Source organism: Stegostoma tigrinum, chromosome 1 (assembly GCF_030684315.1).
Source record: "Stegostoma tigrinum isolate sSteTig4 chromosome 1, sSteTig4.hap1, whole genome shotgun sequence".
Classification (NCBI taxonomy): domain Eukaryota; kingdom Metazoa; phylum Chordata; class Chondrichthyes; order Orectolobiformes; family Stegostomatidae; genus Stegostoma; species Stegostoma tigrinum.
Genome location: NC_081354.1, coordinates 63,817,518 through 63,839,649, shown reverse-complemented (window position 1 = coordinate 63,839,649; position 22,132 = coordinate 63,817,518). Strand labels below are relative to the sequence as shown.

The 22,132-nt window shown below is 41.2% G+C and overlaps 1 protein-coding gene across 1 annotated transcript in view; it reads right to left on the bottom strand.

Annotated features, from left to right (window-relative positions):
• Window positions 1-14,658: 14,658 nt before the first annotated feature.
• The window catches only part of larp7 (La ribonucleoprotein 7, transcriptional regulator), a 33,427-nt gene continuing 25,953 nt past the window's right edge, over window positions 14,659-22,132 (bottom strand). Inside the window, exons 12-13 of the mRNA XM_048533394.2 lie at window positions 19,418-19,509; window positions 14,659-15,602 (exon numbers count right to left, since the gene is read on the bottom strand). Of these exons, the coding sequence (XP_048389351.2) occupies window positions 15,522-15,602; window positions 19,418-19,509 (173 nt within the window). The 3' untranslated portion in view covers window positions 14,659-15,521. The remainder of the gene's footprint in view (window positions 15,603-19,417; window positions 19,510-22,132) is intronic.

Genomic DNA, 22,132 nt, shown 5'->3' with positions numbered 1-22,132 from the left:
TGAAAGAAAAGTCACACGTAAGTTTCATACCTATGTATTTTGTCTGATTCCATTATCTCTACATTCTCCATCTTGTAAAAACCGAAAGAACTCAAAACTTTAAATCAAAAACATAAGCAGAAATTGCTGGAAAAGCTCAACATCTGTGGAGAGAATTCAGAGTTAACATTTTGGGTTCAAAACTTTAAATCAAAAACATAAGCAGAAATTGCTGGAAAAGCTCAACATCTGTGGAGAGAATTCAGAGTTAACATTTCAGGTTGGGTGACCCTCAGAACCATTCTGAGGAAGGGTCACCTGACTCAAAACTTTAACGCTTGACCTTCTGAGTTTTACCAGCAATCTCTGATTTTGTTTCTCTCTTTTGTACATGTCCAGCTCCCTTTCAAAATTACTTGTGGAATTAAATTCTATCATAATTTCAGCAAAAGAAACTCTAGTATCCTTACAACTGTCTGCCTTGTGAGCCTGGTACCTGGCAACTAGATCTTATAACGGTGCTTTGTCTCAAAACCATAGAGCAATGTTTTAAAAAGAAAAGAATGTGCCAGAATAATATCAGCTCTTTGACGTCAGTTACATACAGAGTTAAGAACAGCTGAGAATCTTCACCTCAGAGTAGAGAACATTAAGTGGAAATTTAACAACGATGTTCAAAATGGTGAGGGTTTTAAATTGAGCGAAGAAGGAGAAATAGTTGATACTGCTTAGAGTCATTGACCCAATGACATCGTTGAGGCTGATTTATTATATTTAAGCAAGGTCATCGAGTCATCCAATACATAAGAGGACCTTTGGCCAATTGAGTGCACACTGACAAGAAAATACCATCATGTCTACACTTCTTCCTTTACAAAAATATGCTATATTCGCAAATTATCTGTAAGCTCATACTACAAGTCCGAAAGTAATTCTGTACACACTCTTCAGAAAAAAGCATATTGAAATTTGACATTTTTCAGTTTCTATCCAGTTGCAACAATTTTCTAATCGTGCAAATAAACTATTTTCGTTCCCACTAAGACTTTATCGGACCCTCACTGTACTTTGGTGGAAAGGCCTTAGATAATGGTAAAATTCCACTGCTGCCACCATCCTATCTGCACTGCTTTCCAGCACTTGGCCGACAGTTATGTTATTTCAAGAGCGCATCCGTGCACATTTTACTGGTCATGAAGTTTCCTGCCTCTCCTACCCTCACAGACAGTGCGTTACAGGTTCTCACCACCCTATGGATGAAAAACATTTTTCTTAAATCCCCTCTAAACTTTTTGGCCTGCAGCTTAAAATTTTGTCCCCATTTACTGACCCTCCAGCTAAGGGGAGTAGCTGCTTCCTATACACGCCGTTCATAACCATATACACCCCAATCAGGGATAATGGGAACTGCAGATGCTGGAGAATCCAAGATAATAAAATGTGAAGCTGGATGAACACAGCAAGCAAAGCAGCATCTCAGGAGCACAAAAGCTGACGTTTCGGGCCTAGACGCTTCATCAGAGAGGTCTCTGAAGCGTCTAGGCCCAAAATATCAGCTTTTGTGCTCCTGAGATGCTGCTATGCCTGCTGTGTTCATCCAGCTTCACACTTTATCATCTACACCTCAATCAGGATCCATTCTCAACTTTTGCTGCTCTTAAGAAAACAACCTGAGCATATCCAGAGAAAGAAGGAATTGCCAATGTTGGAGAATCTGAGATAACAAGGTGTAGAGCAGGATGAACACAACAGGCCAGCCAGCATCAGAGGAGCAGGAAAGCTGACGCTTCAGACCTATATCATTCCTGCTCCTCTGATGCTGCCTTGTCTGCTGTGTTCAAGAAGGGTTCAGTCCTGAAACGTCAGATTTTGTGCTCCTAAGATGCTGCTTGGTCTGCTCTGTTCATCCAGCTCCACACTTTGTTAGCTCTACACCATGTTATCTCTGAGCATATTCAGTCTCTCTTCATAACAGCTCCAACCCAGCACCATCCTAATGAAAGTCCTCACTGACATGCTCAAGTGACGAAATTAAACATTTGGTCATTATATTTGGCGTGGATAGCCTTTCTCCATTTTAATACACCCCTCCATTCAAATTCTTCTGGATAAAATGACATTAAAATCCTCCATAATAAAATTCAAAAGTCGTTCCAAAAGTCATGTCAGACTTTTTATTTCACTCGTGGGATGTGGGTGTCACTAGCTGACCAAAAATTATTGCCCATTCCTAAGAACCTGAATGTTAAGTTTGTTTCCTACTCCATAGTGGTTGACAGACCTGCTGAGTTTCTCCAGCACTTTCTGTTTCTTTTATTTCCGATCTCTGCTTTGCCTTTCATTAAATGTTTCAGTTGTAGGCTGTCTGACTTCTAGCTGATTGAATTGAAACACCTTTTGCCTGTTTGAATTATTATAATATAACTTCACACAATGCAAGTACATTTGGGGTGGCACGGTGGCTCAGTGGTTAGCACTGCAGCCTCACAGCACCAGAGACCCAGGTTCAATTCCAGCCTCGGGCAACTGTCTGTGTGGCGTTTGCACATTCTCCCCGTGTCTGCATGGGTTTCCTCCGGGTGCTCCGGTTTCCTCCCACAGTCCTAAGATGTGTAGGCTAGGTGGATCTGCCATGCTAAATTGCCCGTAGTGTTCAGGGGTGTGTGGGTTATTGGGGGATGGGTCTGGGTGGGATACTTCAAGGGGTGGTGCGGACTTGTTGGGCCAAAGGGCCAGTTTCTCAAAAGCTGACCAAGCTGCTACAGATGTTGAGGATTTCCTGGTTTCAAAATGTGGTGATTTCATACACTATAATGATGAATACATTTTTTTTAAAAAAACCTCTGGGTTTTGAGGTGTCTTATTATTGTGAAACAAACTACATAATTATGAGTTCTTACCTTTTTTCTACTAAAGTGTACAGTAGTTATACCTATGTCACTTGTAATCGACAAGTAGACAAACAAAACTTATGTTTTTCTGAATTGTGAGCCGGTGCTACATACTACTGAAAAAGAAAGGAGGTTTCAGGATCATAGAATCTCGACAATGCAGGAAGAAGCCATTTGACCCATTGAATCTGCCTTGACCCTCCGAAGAGCATCCCACTCAGACCAACCCCCCCAAAAGGATTTTAACTTGACCAACCTAAATAATCTGCACATACCCGGACCCTATGGGGACAATTTTTAGCATGGTCAGTCCACTCAACCTGCACATCTGTGGGGTGTGGGAGGAAACTGGAGCACCCAGAGAAAACCCACACGGAAACAAGGAGAATGTGCAAGCTCTGCACAGATTACATCTAAGGCTGGAACCTAATCCAGGTCCCTGGAGCTCTGAGGCAGCAGTGCTACCTGCTGTATCTACATGCCACCCATAGGATGGCAGCACCATTCGGGAACAAGCTGCTGATGAGTTTTCCTCTTTTATCTACTGTGAGCACAAAATTTGAAAAATGTATAAATGCTGGACATCTGAAGTCAAATCAGATAAAGCTGTTGATAAACTGACTCAGTTAGTGTCAGAGTGCTTGATATTTCAGGAATACCGAATTGTATGTTTAACATTTCACATTATTTTTAAGCTATAGAGTCATAGAGCCATAAAGTCATACAGCAAGGAAATAGACTTTTTGTCCAGCTTGTCCATACCGACCAAGTTTCCCGAATGTAGACTAGCCCCACTTGCCTGTATTTGGGCCACATCACTCTTAAACCCTTCCTTTTCAATTACCTGTCCAAATGTCTTTTAAATGTTGTAACTGTATCTGCATCTACCACTTCCTCCGGCAGGTCATTTCACATACGATCTGTTTCTCTGCATGAAAAAGTTTACTCTCAGATTCCTTACAAATTTTTCTCATCTCATCTGAAAAATATGCCCTCACGATTTGAATTCCCATTCCCTAGGGAAAAAGGCTTTTGCAATTCACTGATGGCCTACATGATCTTATAAATTTTTAAAGGTCACCTCTCAACCTATTGTTTCTGTCCTTATACAACTCCAGTCAGAGACAGAGATAATGGGAACTGCAGATGCTGGAGAATCCGAGATAACAAAGTGTGGGGCTAGATGAACACAGCAGGCCAAGCAGCCTCTCAGGGGCACAAAAACTGACGTTCCGGGCCTAGACGCTAGAAAGCCTTTTCCGATGAAGGGTCTAAGCCCAAAACGTCAGCTTCTGTGCTCCTAAGATGCTGCTTGGCCTGCTGCGTTCATCCAGCCCCACACTTCGTTATCTCCAGTCCGGGACAGCTGTCTGGTGATCTGTAGATAACAAAGTGTGGGGCTGGATGAACACAGCAGGCCAAGCAGTATCTTCGGAGCACAAAAGCTGACGTTTCGGGCCTAGGCTCTTCTGGTGATCTGTAGCCAGGATTTCAGCCATGCCATTCTAAAACAGCTTGTAGTTCTAATTATAACTAATTATAACATGTGGTTGCAATTGATCATTCACTAGTTTAATTAACAGTCAACAACCAAGGTTGCCTCAGCATCACAGACTGTCGTCCATCATTCTGCCAACTTTGTTTTAAATCAGAGTATTACAATCATAGTTAACGGTGTGATAATGAGCAGATTTCTTTTGTTGTGATGTTAATTGAAGGTTAGATATTGGCCAGAACGCTAGAAAAATGATATCTTCCCTGCTCTTCTTCAAATGTGTGACTGATCACAGGCACCAACCCTGCCTCTCTTTTTACAACTCAAAAATAAATGTGAAATCTTAAACATACAATCATTGAATCACAGAATCACTACAGTGTGGAAGCTGGCCATTCAGCCTATTGAGTCCACACCACCCCTTCAAAGAACCTTCCCCCACCAGACTTATCCCCCTACCCTATTCCTGTAACTCTGCATTTGCCATGGCTAACACCTCTAGCCTGCACATGCCTGGACACTATGGGCAATTTAGCATGGCCAATCCACCTAACCTGCACATCTTTGGACTTCGGTTATCCCCGAAATGTTAAGCTCGCTGATTCTAAATAGTTGGTTTATTGCCAGCAATTCCAGTTCTGAGTTCAGACTTATAGAGACTTTTTTTTATTATGGACTCATAATCAATACAGAAGGAGAACTTGTCAGCAAAATAAATCAAAACCAATTAAAAAACTGAAAGAACTGCAGTCCCTATAAATCAGGACCAAAAACAGAAGTAGCTGAAAAAGCTCAGCAGGTCTGGCAGCATGTGTGAATAAAAAGACAGAGTTAACATTTCAGGTCCAGTCACTGTTCCTCAGAAATAAATCAGTAAGTTGAAGCTTGTTCCTGAATGGTACTCCCACCTGAAACCTATTTTGTCTTTTTTTCTTGTAGTATGTAACACCACCTTATGTTTCAGAAAAGCAAGAACAGCATTTGTCTAAATATTACGAGTGACATAGCACTCAATGATACGGCTGTTGTGCATTTTATCAAAAAATGTGAAGAACCTGTGATTACAGAGTTCATTTCACAGCCTTGGGACGCCCCAGAGCGCTTCTGTATCACTGTTGTCTTGTAATCCCAATCCTAATGCTTCTTCAAACACATCTTATCATCTCCTTTTCCTGTTCCTTTTCTCCTCTTCTTTTTCCCAACTTGTATTTATATGGCTGGTCCTTTAGTCTCTAGGCAATCTCCAGCTGATTTAAAGTGAAGTATTTTGCATTGGTAATGCCAAAAAATATCCAAGCAGTAATGGTTAGATTGTCTCTTGTTGGAGATGGTCATTGCCTGGCACTTTTGTGGTGAAAATATTACTTTCCACTTGTTAGCCCAAGCCTGAATATTGTCCAGGTCTTGCTGCATCTGAGGAGTCATAAATGATGCTGAACATTGCAAAATCATCAATGAATGTCTGCATTTCTGACCTGAAGCAATTGAAGGCGTTTAGGCTGAGGAACGTACTCTGAGGAACTCTAGTAATGATACTCCAGAACTGAAAGCAACAACCACAAGCATTGTCCTTTGTGCAAGGTATGAATCGAAAGAATGAAGACTTCTTCTTGATGTTATTGACTCCTGGTTTACCTGGGCTCCTTGACATCATACTTGATCTCAACAACAGTCACTCTCACTTCACCTCTGGACTGTTTGCTCCATGTTTAGAAGATGACTTAAATAAGTCTGGAGCCAAATATCATTGGTGAGCAGGTTATTTCTTTATAAGTGCCCTTTGATTGTACCATGATGATCCCTTCCATCATACTGCTGACTACACCACCGTACTGGGACCGATATCTAACAATGGCAAGTCCAACTGCAGAAGGGAGATAGAGGGCTTGATGATGTGATGCAATGAAAACAATCTGTCTCTAAACATCTGCAAAACTAAAGAACTGATCGTCGACTTCAGAAGGAAGGGAGGACATCATGCCCCCTTCTACATCACTGGAACTGAGATTGAGAGGGTGAAGAGCTTAAAGTTCCTTGGAGTGATAATAACTGACAACTTGTCCTAGACTTCCTACATAGTTGCAACAGTCAAGAAGGCATAACAGTGCCCCTTCTTCCTCAGGCGCCTCAGGAAATTTGGCATGTCCATAACATCTGTCACCAACTTCTACAGATGCACCATTGAAAGCATACTGTTGTGGTGCATAACGGCCTGGTATCGCAACTGCTCTGCCCAGGACCATTAAAAATTACAAAAGGTGGTTTCCACAGCTCAGACCATCAAGGAAGCCAACCTTCCAACCATGGACTCCATTTACATGGCCCATTGCCACGGAAAGGCTGCCGACATTATCAAAGACCCATCCCACCCCAGCAATGATCTCCTACAACCTCTCCTGTCAGGCAGAAGATACAGAACCCTGAACACACACACCAGCAGGTTCAAGAACAGCTTCTTCCTAGCTGTTATTAGATTAATGAATGGACTCTCTAGCTTCAGATAATGCTGATCTTGCTCACATGGATCTCATCTAGCATATGCCCAATTCAAAGTAACCTGTATGCCTCGGGCTAAGTCTTTTTGATCTGTACATTCTTTACTTACTATGATCTACCTGTGCCACTCATAAACAAGACTTTTCACTGTATTTCATGACAATAAATAAATCAATGAATTAATCAGACTGATTGGTGATTAGCCAATTGAATTTATGGCATTAAGACATACATGGGCAGTTTTCCATATTATCCAGTAGACACAATACTATAGCTACACTGAAACACCTTAACTTTAGTGTCACAATTGGTTCCGGAGCATAAGTCTTCAATAATTTTGCCTGAATATTGTTGGAGCGGAAACCCTTTGTAGGGTCCAGTGCTTGCAGACATTTCTTGATATCATGTGAAGTGAATAAAATTGGTTGAACACTGTCATCTGTGATGTAAGGAAGCTCAGGCGGAAGCCAAGATATATGATCCATTCTACATTTTTGACTGAAAATTCTTTAGACTTGTTCTTTGTTCTGAGATGCTAGACTCCCCCATCATTAAGGATAAAGATATTTGTGAAGTCTCCACCTCTTGTTAGTTGTTTAATTGTCTAACACCATTCAAGACTGAATGTGCCAGGACAGCAGAGGTTAGATCTGATCTACTGGTTGTTGATCGTTTATTTTTCTCTTGCATATGCTTTCTGTTGTACGGTACTGTAACTGTACAAGGTGTTGATGAGACCTTGCCTGGAGAACAGTGAGCAGCTTGGTCCCCTTATTTAAGGAAAGGTAGCATTTCACTGGAGTAGTTCAGAGATGCTTCACTGCAATGATCCCTGGATTGGAGGGATTGTCTCATGAGCAAAGATTAAACAATTTGAGATTTTACTCACTGGAATTAACAAGAACGAAAGGTGATCTAATTGAAACATATAAGATTCTTAAAGGGCTTGACAGGGCAAATACTGAGAGGATGTTTCTTTTCATTGGAAAGCCTAGGACCAGAGGGCATTGACTCAGAATAAAGAAGCGCCAATTTAATACTGGGATTGAGGCCGAATTTCTTCTCTCAGTTTATGAGTTTTTGAAACTCCTTGCCACAGAGAGCTGTGGGGGCAGACTCCTTGTGTATAGTTCAGGCTGAGGTAGATTCTTGATCAGTTAGGGAATCAACAGTTACAGAGAAATTGCAGGAAAGTGGATGTGACAAATGTTGGATTACATTGAATGGTGAAGCAGGCTGGAGGCTCAAATGGCCTTTGCCTGTTCCTAATCCCTATAGCCCTATAGTTCTGTGTTTTAACTTCATCAGGTTGACATTTCATTTTTAGGTATGCCTGGTGTCACTCCCAGAATGCCTTCCTGAATTCTTTACTTAAGCAGGGCAGCTCTCTAGGCTTGATGATTATTGGAGACTGGGGGTTATGCCACACCTTATGTTGTTGAAGACAATTCTGCTGTGACTGATGGCTCACATTGCTTCACAGATACTCAGTTTTGAGTTGTTAAATCTGTTCAAATTCTTTGAAGGCCTTTTGTGAAGCAGGGGTAGTATCCTTACCGCTGAGCCAGGAGGCCTATGTTCAAATCCCATCTGTTCCAGAGTTGGGTAACAACACTTCCGGACAGGTTTATTGGAAAATTGCTATTCCATTTAGCTCAGTGGTAGTGCTACACATTGGGATTATCCCTGAATGTAATGATGGTACATTGTCTCCAGAAGGACTGAGTAATGGTCATTCAATGATTGATAGAAACACTTGTGACACATAGATTGGTGAGAACAAAGTAGATCTTTTGCCTCTTCCTGGTTCCCTTGCCACTTACTACAAACCAAGCCTAGCAGCTGTGTCCCATGGTCAGTAGTGCTACTGCTAAGCTACTTTTGGTGAGAACTAATTAAATTCTTCATTCAGAGAAGATTCTGTGTCCTTGTCATCTTCAGTGTTCAGCAGAAAGGAAGGCTCATTTATAATTGAAGTTGTATAGAGTCATACAGCACAGAAACAGACCTTTTGGACCAACTCGTCCGCACTGACCAGCTATCCCAATCTGACCTAATATGATTTGCCAATCTATGTTTGCCTTTGTTGTTTCCAGTGCCTAGGTCAATGACAGATGATCAATTTGGTTTCTTTCCTCTGTTTAGACTTTGGAATGGTTTGATACAACTGAGTGGTTGGCTTTCAATTGTCCTAGAAAGCCACATTGTAGTTGGTTTGGAAACAGTAAGCATAGCAGAATCTTTTCCCAAAAAGGACATTAGTATATTTCACAGGAGAAGGCCTTTCAGCCCATCAAGCCAGTGCCAATTCCCAATTCATTTTTAGACCTGCTGCTTATTGCCTATCTTTATTATTCATTCCTCAGTTTTCCTCCCATCTATGTGTCTGTCAAAATACACTTTAAACATTGCTTCCACCACCTTCACTGGCAGTGTGTTCCAGTTACCCACTGCCATCAGTGTGAAATATTTTCCCTGCACCTATCCATTTCAAACTATGTTTTTTTCAAGTTGACCTTTCCACACTGGGATAAAGCGTCTGATGATCCACTCTATCTATGCCACTCATAATTCCGTGGACCTGAATCAGGTCACCCCATCAGCATACCTTTCCAGTGAAAACAAACTGAAACAGAAATAACTCAGTGTAGACCTGGAGGAACAGAGCAGGCCAGGCAGCATCAAAGGTGCAGGAAAGTTGATGCTTTGGGTCACGACCCAGACCTTCACCCCACTGAAAATCAGAGGTTACCAACGTCTCCTCTTTACTAAAACCTTTCAGACCAGCAATGTCCTGGTAAACCTTGTCTACACCCTTGCTGAATCATCCACATTCTTCTGGTAGAGTGGTGACCAAACTGCATATAATACTCCAAATGTGGCCCAAGTAAAATTTTATACAGCTGTAACATAACTTGCCAACTTTTATATTTGATGCCACGACCAATGAAGGCAAGCATGCTGTATGTCTTCTTGAGCACTTTGTTGGCCTGAGTTGCCACTTTCAGAGATCTGTGGAGCAGTACACCCAGACTCCTGTGCATGTCAATGTTCTTAAGATTTCTGCCATTTATTGTATAATTTGCACCTGAATTGAACCAGTTACATTTTAACAACAATCAACAATTGTCTCATGTCATTATTAGGCTAACTTTTAGTTCCAAATTTTATTGAATTCAAATTTAACCATGCACTATGCTTGGATTCAAACCGACATCCCCAGAACATTAATCTGGGATTCTCGATTGCTAGTGCAGTGACATTGCATTTAAGTGTGTAAAAGGAATGATTAGAACCCATATGGACAGTCGTTTGAGGAAATTAGCAACTCAGTAAGAAAAAAATCACAATTATGCAATTTACAAACCACCGCCACAATTGGCTCTCTTTTCAAATTTCTATGAAATAAACCACAGCAAGCCTTTTATGGAAGCTGCATCAGAGTTATTGAAGAGAGATAACAAGGTGTAGAGCTGGGTGAACTCAGCAGGCCAAACAGCATCAGAGGAGCAGGAAAGCTGACGTTTCAGGCCTAGGCCCTTCTTCAGTTATTGAAATGGCTTTAATGGACAATATTAACTCATGCCAAATCCACAATCTGACACATTTTGTTTTCATATCATGCATATCAATAATCTGCAATCAGATATATCTACGCCTGCATTTGTAGATTAGCTCAAAGAGTAATTTTAATCCCAGAGCAAGAGATCTATGAGTCTATGGCTGTAGGAGAATAAATTTGTGTACTGATCACATTCAAAGAGAATTGTTTTTGCAATGAAAAGGTACACTTCAAAGACAACTGTCCTTTGGTGCGTTACAAATACCAAGTCTAGTAACATTCAGCTCCTTTAAAAACAGATGGCCATTTCTGTGGATTTATGATTTGTTATTAGGTAGTATCATGAGACGTACTTGTGTTTCTTATTGCAGAAGGTGTACAAGGACAGCTCTGTACACGGCAACTTAAAGGAAGAAGACGACTTACTAATGTCATCTCAGTCTGACACCTGACAATCGGCAAATCCTTTAATGCCAGTCTGTATGACACGAAACCCACAGACGCCGTGTTCTACCGATATTCCTGACCTCCCATCACGGAGGTCCTATGCAACGGCACACAGGAGACACTGGACCAGCTATTATCTCTGGATGAGCTGACCAAGGCCCTTGAGTCCTTAAAAAAGAATAAATCTTCCAGAAGCAACAATTTGCCAGCTGAGTTGTATTCAGCTCTGTGGGACTTAATTGGCCAGGAATTACTGAAGGTGTATGGCTATGTTTTTGTCAGGTAGCATGTGATGTGCAAATCTATGAGGAAAGGTACCATCACCCTCATCTACAAGTGGAAGAGTAGAGCAAGGAAGTTAGAAATTGGCGACCAATTTCACTGCTGAATGCAGACTACAAAAACTGGCTGAGGTCAATACCAACCGGACCAAGTCTGGAATTGGATCAGTGACTCACCTTGACCTTCTGTACTGGGGAGAATGATCTCTGACAGCCTCAGGTTCCTCAGGGGCATGATCAACTACATGTAGAACAGGGGGGTGGACGCCTGCCACATTAGCCCGGACTGGGAGAAGGCCTTTGACAGGATATACATGTGGGACGGGGTCTCCAAACGGGGCTTTGGGGAAGGAGGCAAATTAGGGCAGGACTTATATACTTTATGGCATTGCCTCTTGAGTATTGCCGAAGAAAGGATACCTTGGAGTGCAGGTTCATGGTTCCTTGAAAGCGGAATCGCAGGTAGACAGGATAGCAAAGAAGTTGTTCGGTATACTTGCCTTTACTGGTGAGTGCATTGAGTATAGGATTTGGTAGGTCACGTCACATACAGGAATACTGTGTTCAATTCTGGTTTTCCTGCTATAGGAAAGTTATTGTGAAACTTGAGAAGTTTCATCATTCATCTAGTTCAGAGAAGATTAACAAGAATGCTGTCAGGTTTGGAGGGTTAAAGTGATAGGAAGAGGTTGATTAAGCTGGGGCTATTTTCCCTGGTTTTGGACTCCACTACCCTGAGGAAAAGACCTTGATTATTCACACTATCCATAGCCCTCATGACACATCATCTGCTGAACATGCTTTTACAAAGGTAGCCTGCCATCAGATGCAAGGGATTTTGTCCAGGTTTGGCCCAAACAGCTGCGTGACGCAGGACTTTGTGCTGCACAGCCTATTCCCCAGGATGCACGCTGAGACAAACATCAACTGTGCCTGGAGGACCATCAACCTAGTGAAAGACAACCTTTGGTCTGCCCAAAACATGTTGGTCTTCCAGAGCAAGGAGTTGATCTTGACAGAGTGCTGCAGACTGACACATTCCAAAGACTATGGGCCAAGGCATACACTAGAGCTTGAGACAGCTGTCAACAACGTGCAATGTTCCCTTCCTGGAAAAATATAATTGGAGCATCCATCACATTTGGTTCCTGAATCACGGCTTTCAATCATCAGGGAGCCAAAAACTGCAGGAAATGTGAACGAATAACCTGCATTTGTTTTGATGTCAGAAGAGACTCAAATTTTGTTTTGTTAGAATCATAATCACCCTTGTTGATCTTTGAGGTCCATTAAATCTATTCAATGACACTGTAACAAGGCACTTCAATGCACATTAACATAGGCTGCATTACATGACTCTGCTAGTTGCGGACTTTTGATCGTGTGGCTGGTGCATCAGAACTGAAGTCGTGAGCATGGACCGTGTTTCCAGTAAATGACTTCTTGTACTGATGAAAGAACATCAACCGTCTCTCTCTCTCTCTCTCTCCCCCGACAGATGGCATCAGACATACTGAAAAATTACTACTTTTGATCTCAAATCCAAATTTTCAGCATCTGCAGCATTTTCACTTCCAAGTCATGGTAATTTTGAAAACTAGGTACCCCTGTATGCCGAAGACGTCAGTGCAAACTTACAAACATCGAGATGTTCGTGAATGCTTTGGTTTATCAGAAAGTGGTTGAAGGAATGCAATTCAAAAAAAGTTATAATTTTAAAAAAAAATTGAAACATGAAGCATTTCTACATATTGGGTTGACAAATCAGCCAACATCTACAGAAAACAGTCTGGCATTAATAATACTGCATTTTCAATTCAGTTAATCAGTGTATTTTTCCTACATTTCATACTTCCATTTCACAAATTTCACACAAACCTAGAATCACGTGTGGAATGTGCCAGAAAAAAAGTATTTGTCAACTGAGAATGACTGATTGAATACAAAAATAACATTGACCAGTAACACTCAGAACTGCAAAGGATGGCATTCCAAGAGATTGCATTTCATAATTAAGCATCCTCTTAAAGTACAATGGTCAATGAAATGCTCCTAGCCCTCATTCATCAAGCAGAAGCTGACATCATGCTGTGAATCAATGCTGCATAATTGAAGTCTCCAACCCATGCAGAGACAGGTCTTGCATATTAAAACCCTACAGGAAAGAGCACTGCAAAACATTCATCCGAAACACCCCAATCAGCCTCAGGCAACTTCCCCTGCTGCTTCGTTTTCTTGTCACATTTATATCCAGTGAGCTGATTTCCATACTGTTCTGTGGGTACGGCCCACAAGGAGTTTGCTTACATTTTAAAGTGGATTTCAGAGGACCAGCATCAATCTGAAGAGTGATGCATGTGTTTCCCCCCCCTCCAGAAATAATAGCCACTGTTTGTTGATAAATGCAGAACAATGTCTATGCTAGAAAAAGGAGACATTATTGCAAATATTACATTGCTGGCTACTACAGGCAGGGTGAATGTACATAAAAATGGGGAGATAGAGCATTTGGCCACTTTCATTCTCCACACAGGCTGTTTGTTAATATAGTGCGCTGAGCCATCCAGGCCAGGGTGTTTTCAGCTACAAACCCTGAACTATATTACATGACTGATTTCAACCAAAGCAATGATAAAAATGCAGCAACAACTAAGGGTGATAATTTTTAGATATGATTACTCCAGCAACTGTTAAAATTGCAAATGACTCAAGACAATATTAGACTCAGCTGCAGAATGACTGCTTCCCAGCCCACAGATAACTGAGTAAGTTAGACTCGCATGAATAAGAAAATACTCCACGATAACATACTTGCAGCTCAATGAAAAGGCAACTGACTTTCAAAGGAGGTCCGAAACTGCCTCTAAAGAGTGGTCACCAGTACAGAAATAAATTACGGCTCAAAAGCTGGATACGTTACATAAACATTTATGTTAAATAATTTCTCCAGCAGCGCAAACCACGTAACAGCATGCAAGTAAGGAAGGGTCTAGGTCCGAAACGTCAGCTTTCCTGCTCCTAAGATGCTGCTTGGCCTGCTGTGTTCATCTAGCTCTACACCTTGTTATCTCAGATTCTCCAGCATCTGCAGTTCCTACTATCTCTGGCTATTTAAATGTTTTGCTGGTTATTTTGGTATAAGGAACTACACAGTTTGTAGGTGATTGAAAAGTACTGCCTTCTTTCAGCCATAGAATAAAAGCAATAATATGGGGAACTGAAATTATATGAAATTACCGAACAAATGCTCTGTGATTCCATGGGCATATAATGAGCCTGAAAATGGCCTAAATCTTACACTATCATCAGTAACATCCTGTGTTAAGACTATTGCAATCACTGCTGACAGAGATTTGCAAACAGTTTGACAGTCTGACCAATTTACACTTAATGTGAATACCAATGCAAACCCTCTCCACCTATCTTCTTTACTCTCCATCTTCGGTCCGCCTCCCCCTCTCTCCCTATTTATTCCAGTTCCCTCCCTCCCCCCATCCCCCTCTCTGATGAAGGGTCTAGGCCCGAAACGTCAGCTTTTGTGCTCCTGAGATGCTGCTTGGCCTGCTGTGTTCATCCAGCCTCACATTTTATTACCAATGCAAAGTGAGATAGTTTTCTACTCAACAGGCTGTACCAGGAGACTCCAGTATCTCAATCAAATCGTCATTTTCCACAGCTTGTGACCAGCTCTGGAGATCGCTCCCACCTGATGACTACATGGGTACAATTTTCAGCAGAAACTAGGATATTGCGATCAGCAGCATGATGTTTCTCTTTCCAAATGTGGAGGTTCGCTGACTGAGATCACATACCTCAAACCCAGGAATGAACTGTTAACTTTTAGAATCTGAAAACTCCTCATAAATAGCACACATGCCTGACTTAATTTTGTTTCAATGTCCATATCTGGCAAGGACACATCCACAAGCAACTGCTGAATGCTTGTGGAGATCTGATGAAATACATAAAAATGCATTACAGAAAACTGCACATTAAAAGTTTACAGAGTGGCTATTTTGAATGCAGTTTCACAGAACCAAATTCTACATTTATGTAGAAAGTTAAGCACTGAAAATGAGTATCCAATGTCATCTTGCTGCTATTTCAATGCAACTAAGCAGCTTTAATAACCAAAGACAATCATGGAAGTAGATTTATGGCTTTTAAATCATTACATCAAAACAATAAGAACACAAATAACACACAGAATGTTCAGAAAGTCAAACATATCCTATATTTTCTAAAAGCTACGATCGTGAATATCACTGCGCAATGCAAACGATATTCAAAATCTGTACAAAACTGTTAAAATTCTTCAGAGTATTAAAACAACTCCAGAAATGGAACAAAAAGTACTGGCGTGATCATCTTCAGTCTTCGTCAGAGAAATGTATATGCTTGCCAGCTGTGTGTGTCTTGGCCACAATTATTTTCTCGGCCTTGCCAATCAACTGCAACGCAAGGAAAGCGGATAAGTTTTAGGCAATGACTATTTCCAACAAGAGAGAATCCAACTTCTGTCCCAGTTAATGGCTCCTCACTATCAACATCTTATGGGTTACCACTGGCCAGAAACTGAACTTGAAAAGCCACGCAAATATTGTAGCTACATGAGAAGGTCAAAGGCTGTGAATTCTGTGGCAGGTAACTCACCTCCTGACTTCTCAAAGCCTGTCTATCATCAACAAGGTACAAGTCAGGAGTGTGATGAAATAATCCCCACTTGTCTGGTACTCATCTAAGATATTCTGCATTCATTTTCGCTATTACTGGCGCAATGGTAGGAGATTCCACTACTTACAAGAGGCACAACAACAACTCATTAATGCCCCTTAGGCAGTACCCTCACCATTTCAAGGAACAAGGGCAGATGTGTGGTAAAGTGGGATTCTTGAGTCGTACTGACGAATCGAGGACTATGGTAATGGAGGATCAGTACAAGTCTGGAATCATAGAATCACACAATACTTGCAGTGTGGAAAGAGTCTGCTCGGCCATTGAGTCTGCACTGGCTATCTGAAGAGTATCCCACTTAAACCCAGCCCCATTGTCAATTGCCATAACTCCTCATTTACCATGGCTAATCTACCAAGACTGCATATCCCTACACACTACAGACAATTTAGGATAATCAAAAACCTGAAAGAACTGTGGCTGCTGGAATTCTGAAATAAACAGAAATTGCCTGAAAAATCTTAGCAGTTCTGGCAGGATCTCAGTGTCAGAGATGTACAGCACAGATATTGCTTGTTCATGCCTACCAGTTTTCCTAAATTAATCTAGTCCCATCTGCCAGCATTTGGTCGATATCCCTCTAAACCCTTCCTATTCAGATCTCCATCCAGATGCCTTTTAGATGTTGTAAGTGTACCATCCGCCCCCACTTCCTCTGGCAGTTCATTCCAGACACGCACCACCCTCTGCATGAAAAAGTTGCCCCTTAGGTCCCTTTTCAATCTTTCTCCTCTCAGCTTAAACCTACGCCCTCTAGTTTTGGACTCCACTGTCCCAGGCAAAAGACCTTGCCTATTTACCTAATCTCTTCCCATCATTATTTTATAAACCTGTATATGGTAACCACTCAGCCTCTAATGCTCCAGCCTATTTAGCCTCTCGCTAAAGCTCAAACAATCCAACGTCAGCAACATCCTTGTAAATAGTTTCTGAATCCTTTCAAAAGTTAAAATTCTAAATTGGAGGAGGGCTACTTTTGATGGATTTAGGCAAACACTTTCAAAAGTTGACGGGGGCAGATGTTTGCAGGTAAAGGGATGGCTGGAAATGGGATGCCTTCAAAAATGAGATAACAAGAGTCCAGATACAGTATGTTCCTGTCAGGATGAAGGGCAAGGCTGGTAGGTGCAGAAAGTGGTGAATGACTTAGAGAAATTGAGGTTTTGGTCAGGAAAATGTCACATAAGGGCAGCAGAGATCATGTGAATCCTAAGAAGAGTATCAAGGCAGTAGGAGTTTACTGAAGAGGGAAATCAGGAGGGCAAAAAGGGGACATGAGGTAACTTTGGCAAATAGAGTTAAGGAGAATCCAAAAGGATTTTATAAATACATTAAGGACAAAATGGTAACTGGGGACAGAACAAGACCCCCTAAAGATTAACAAGGCTGCCTGAGTGTAGAATTGCAGGAGATGGGGAGAAGGTACTAAATCAGTATGTTGGTTCAGTGTTTACTGTGGAAAAGGATATGGAAGATATAGAACACGGAGAAATGAATAGTGACATCTTGAAAATGTCCATATTACATGAGATGCTGGATGTCTTAAAATCCATAAAGGTCGATAAATCCCCAGGACCTGATCAGATGTAACCTAGAGCTCTTTGGGAAGCTAAGGAAATGATTACTGGGCCCCTTGCCGAGATACTTGTATCGTCAATAGCCACAGGTGAGGTGCCGGAAGACTGGAGGTTGGCTAATCTGGTACCATTGTTCAAGAAAGCTCGTAAGGAAAAGCCAGGAACTATAGGCTGGTAAGCCTGACATCAGTGATGGGTAAGTTGTTGGAGGGAATCCTAAGGGACAGGATTTCAATGTATTTGGAAAGGCAAGGACTGATTGGGGATAGCCAACATGATTGCTTGTAGAAAATCATGTCTCACTAATCTGATTGAGTTTTTTGAAGTAGCAAAGAGGATTGATGAGGGCAGAGCAGTGGACGTGATCTATGTGGACTTCAGTAATGCATTTGACAAGGCTCCTCATGGTAGACTGGTTAGTAAGGTTAGATCACACGGAATACAGGGAAATCTAGCCATTTGGATACAGAACTGGCTCAAAGGTATAAAACAAAGGATGGTGATGGAGGCTTGCTTTTCAGACTGGAGGCCCATGATCAGTGGTGTGCCTAAGCATCTGTGGACAGAAATCAGAGTTAACATTTCAGGTCAAGTTCTGAAGAAGAATCACTGGAACTGAATCGTTAACTCAGATTTCTCTCCACAGAGGTTGTCAGACCTCCTGAGATTTCCCATCAATTTTTGTTTTTGTTGGACGAATTAGCGTGACCAATCTACCTAATCTGCACATCTTTGGACTGTGGGAGGAAACTGCAGCATCCAGTGGAAATGCATGCAGACAGGGGGAGAACGTGTAAACTCCATACACAGTCACGCAAAGGTGGAATCAAACCTGGGTCCCTGGTGCCGTGAGGCAGCAGAGCTAACCACTGAACCACCGTGCTGTCTAAAAGCACAAAGAATATTATCTTTGGGTGGCTGTTGCTGTATGGAGTAAGGTTTTAATGTCGTTACAAACAACTGAATGCAGATACACACACAAAATCAAAGCGCAGGGTGCACTCTGCCTTGTGTGATGACAATAAGGGAACACCTTGAGACAGCAGTTAAAAATGATAGGACAAACTCAGTGAAACAAGCACTCGACGGTTACCACTGTCTGCGTCACCACAATAAAACTGAGGAAATAAGATTCATCTACATCTGGAGTCTGCATAAATCTTGTGTGTCCAGCCAATGACAGGCTGAGTAATTGTACCAAGCAAGCTGACAGGGCCGAGTGACTGTCTATAAACCTTGGATCCACCACTGTTTGGTGACGGTGAGTGTAGAGTGCTCAAAAGGCTTAAATGAAGGCTTGACTTTCCTGAGCACATTAAATAAACCACTAGAATTGGAAACTCAACAGTAGTATTGAAGTCTTCATTCAATCTCCACTACAGATATGAACAGACTGGTTGTAAATTCTCCTCCTAAGCACACACACCATCCTTGAAACCACATCACCATTCCTTCAAAGTTGCTGGATCTAAGGCCCTTAATTCCCTTCCTGTATCTTCCCTGTGGGGGAAGCAAACTATCATGGATGGCACTGGTTCAAGCAGGCAGCTCACCCACTTTCTCATGGCAATAAATGCTTATCCTGGCCAGCAAAGACGACATTCTGTGAATGAATTAAAATAATTGTTTATTCCAAATCTCAGTTCACTTAGTGGAGGAGAAACAGTCTGATTTAAGATTAAATTTCAGATTCACTCTAATGTTCTCAAGATTAATTAGGGGATGGACAACAAATGCTGGCCTAGCCAGTGACACTGATATCCAGTCAATAAATAAAGAATTTTGACTTCAGGACCTAAAATATTAACTCTGACTTCTCACCACAGATCTGCTGAAATCTTGCAGCAATTTATTTTAAATTCTGATTTCCAGTATCTACACTTTTGGTTTTTAGAAAATTCACCAGGTTGAGAATGCACTTGATGTACTCAAAGGACGATATATTTTTTAATTACCTTCTCCATGCCCCGTTTTTTGTCCCGGGGTCGGTTTAGTTTTGCTTGTCGATCCACCAAAATCTTCTGCCAATAGCGTTGTTCACTGTCACCTTTGGATAGAAAACAAAAACAAATGCAAGAAACCATTAGAATCTAGTTTTGGTGAATGGTCTCTCTACAATGTCTCAATGGTCAATGGTCCACTGATTGATTTCAGCATTCTATTTTCCATTAGCTTTAAAAGCTTTTGTCAGCTGTTGAGATGATTTTCTATCTTGCTCTCATTCAAAAGGTGCAAGACTTTATTGATTTCCCACCCATATTCCCCCAAAACAGCTGTTTCCATTTTGAGGATCTTGTGTATCAAGTTTCCAGGAGATGAAAAGAGAAAGAAATAACAGATTCTCCTTATTCATTCATCACCAATGGCCATCACTCTATGGTCTTCCAGAACAAGGAGTTGACCCTGACTGAGGGTTGCAGACTGACACATTCCAAGGTCCAGGTGCTGGGGGATGAACTAAAGCTTGGGTTCTGAGGAAGGGTCACCGGACCTGAAACGTTAACTGTTTTCTCCTTCACAGATGCTGCAAGACCTGCTGAGCTTTTCCAGCAACTTTGTTGTTGTCACTAAAGCTTGGGACACCTGCTGCCAAGGAACAGTGTAGAAAGAACATTATCTAAGTTCTTTCTACCAAAGTTACATGGGGATCTGTTCAGTTCTCAAATATATGTAGATATAATCTTGTATAAGTAAGAAATGTCTTGCGTTTGTTTGCTGGATAGAATCACGCTCTAATATTTGTTTTTCATATGTTACTATACAGAACTGAACTGCTTTAATGACTACGTATATAAAGATTTTTTTTAACGAAGAAAGTATATATTTAAATTTTTTTAAAAATCATAACACTAACCAGGTGTTGGAACCAGAACTTAATTTCCACTCAAAATGCCTTGGGTAATGGCGTTATTTTTAGTGCTATAGGCTGTCTGAGAATAGACCAGGGATTATTACTCTACTTTCTACCTTATGCAGCTGTGCCACTTCAGGGAACATTTGAAGTTTTATTTGCAGTTTTTTTACAATATTACAACTTTGCAAAGTTGCTGAGATGTGTTAACAAATGACAAAGTGTTAATTTCAATGCTCACTGCAGCTCATATGTACTAAGAGCATAAAGATGATCCTCAGCCTGAATACTTTGGGCTACATGGACACAGATTTTGTTCATAGGATTTGGATTTACTAGATAAGTGTAGGTTTAGATAGGATCTGTTTCAAATATTGAAGGCTGCTAAGGACCTCAACAACCTTAAACTACACAAGACTATTTGAAGTGATGCACAAAGGAAGACTTATGAGCCACCCATTAAAACAGAGGGAGCAAGAAATTAGGCTGGAAGTGTGTAATTAAGTAGTTGTGAGGACAGTCAAAAACAGAGATAAGGAAGGGTAAAGATACACACAGATCTAAAAACAAGAATGAGAACTTTAATATCAAACTGGTACGATACCAAAAGCTATTAGAACTCTTGATAGCACCCGGTAGATGAATATACTTCAGAGTTATGACACATACAAATTTTGTATGGGCTAATGTGTATATGGAAAGTTTCATATAGGAGACTAGCCAGATGTGTGTTTTAATTGTGGACTCTAAAGATAACTGAGTCACGAATGAGAATTTTTTTGCAAAAATTGACTTTTTAAAATCCATTCATGGGATGAGGGCATTTACTGTCGATCCCTAATTGCCCATTGCCACATTGTCAACCACATTGCTGTGGGGCTGGAGTCACATGTAGGCCAGACCATGTGTGGATGGCAGTTTCCTTCCCTGGAGGACATTACAGAGCCAGTGGATTTTTCCAACAATTGACAATGTATACATGGTGATCATTAGACTCTTAATTGCAGATATTTATTGAATTCAAATTCAACCATCTGCCCTGGCAGGATCTGAACCCAGGTCCACGGAACATTATCTGTGTCTCTGGATTAACAGTTCAGCAACAATACCACTCGGCCACTGCCTCCCTTTTGCAGGCAGGTTATACAGTCTTAATGATTGTGATGTGGTCAAAAACTCAGACTCAAATATGACACCAATATTGTGAACAGATTCCTTTAGTTTCTGACACACTGAGGAGATGAATAGAATTATTATTACTAGGGAACAGACTATGGAGTGGGAAATGAAAGCAACAGGTAATGTGCTAGTAATTAGTGTAAAGTGTATAATATCAAACTCAGTTTCACCTGTTTTGCAATGTATTGTCATTTTGGCTCAAATTGTGGCTCAGAAGTTGATAAATGATTAATATCGTAAACCGTTCAGAAATATCTACACTTAAGTGGACAAGAGATCCAGGCACAGCAAGGACTTTAAAGAGCATGTGTCAATGGTCTTTTTGTGATGTTTATAAATGTAGCTTTATGTGCATGAGAACTTAGGTTGAACAGTTGCCTCGTCCTAACCTTATTCCAGTGTTAAAAATTGTATGATAGCAATTTTCCCCCCTTTGGATTCCCCTTTGCATTTCTGCAGAGATGGATGGCATCCATTCAGCAACATCAGAGTGGTTAGTTGAGATGTACATTGCAATGCTGCCAGGATTTATACCACCCTCTTTACCATCCTCTCACCTCTTCTCCCCATCAGCCATCCTTCTGTACTCCCCTAACGAACAAACAATTCTGTCTTTATTGTAACTTATTTTTTATTTGCT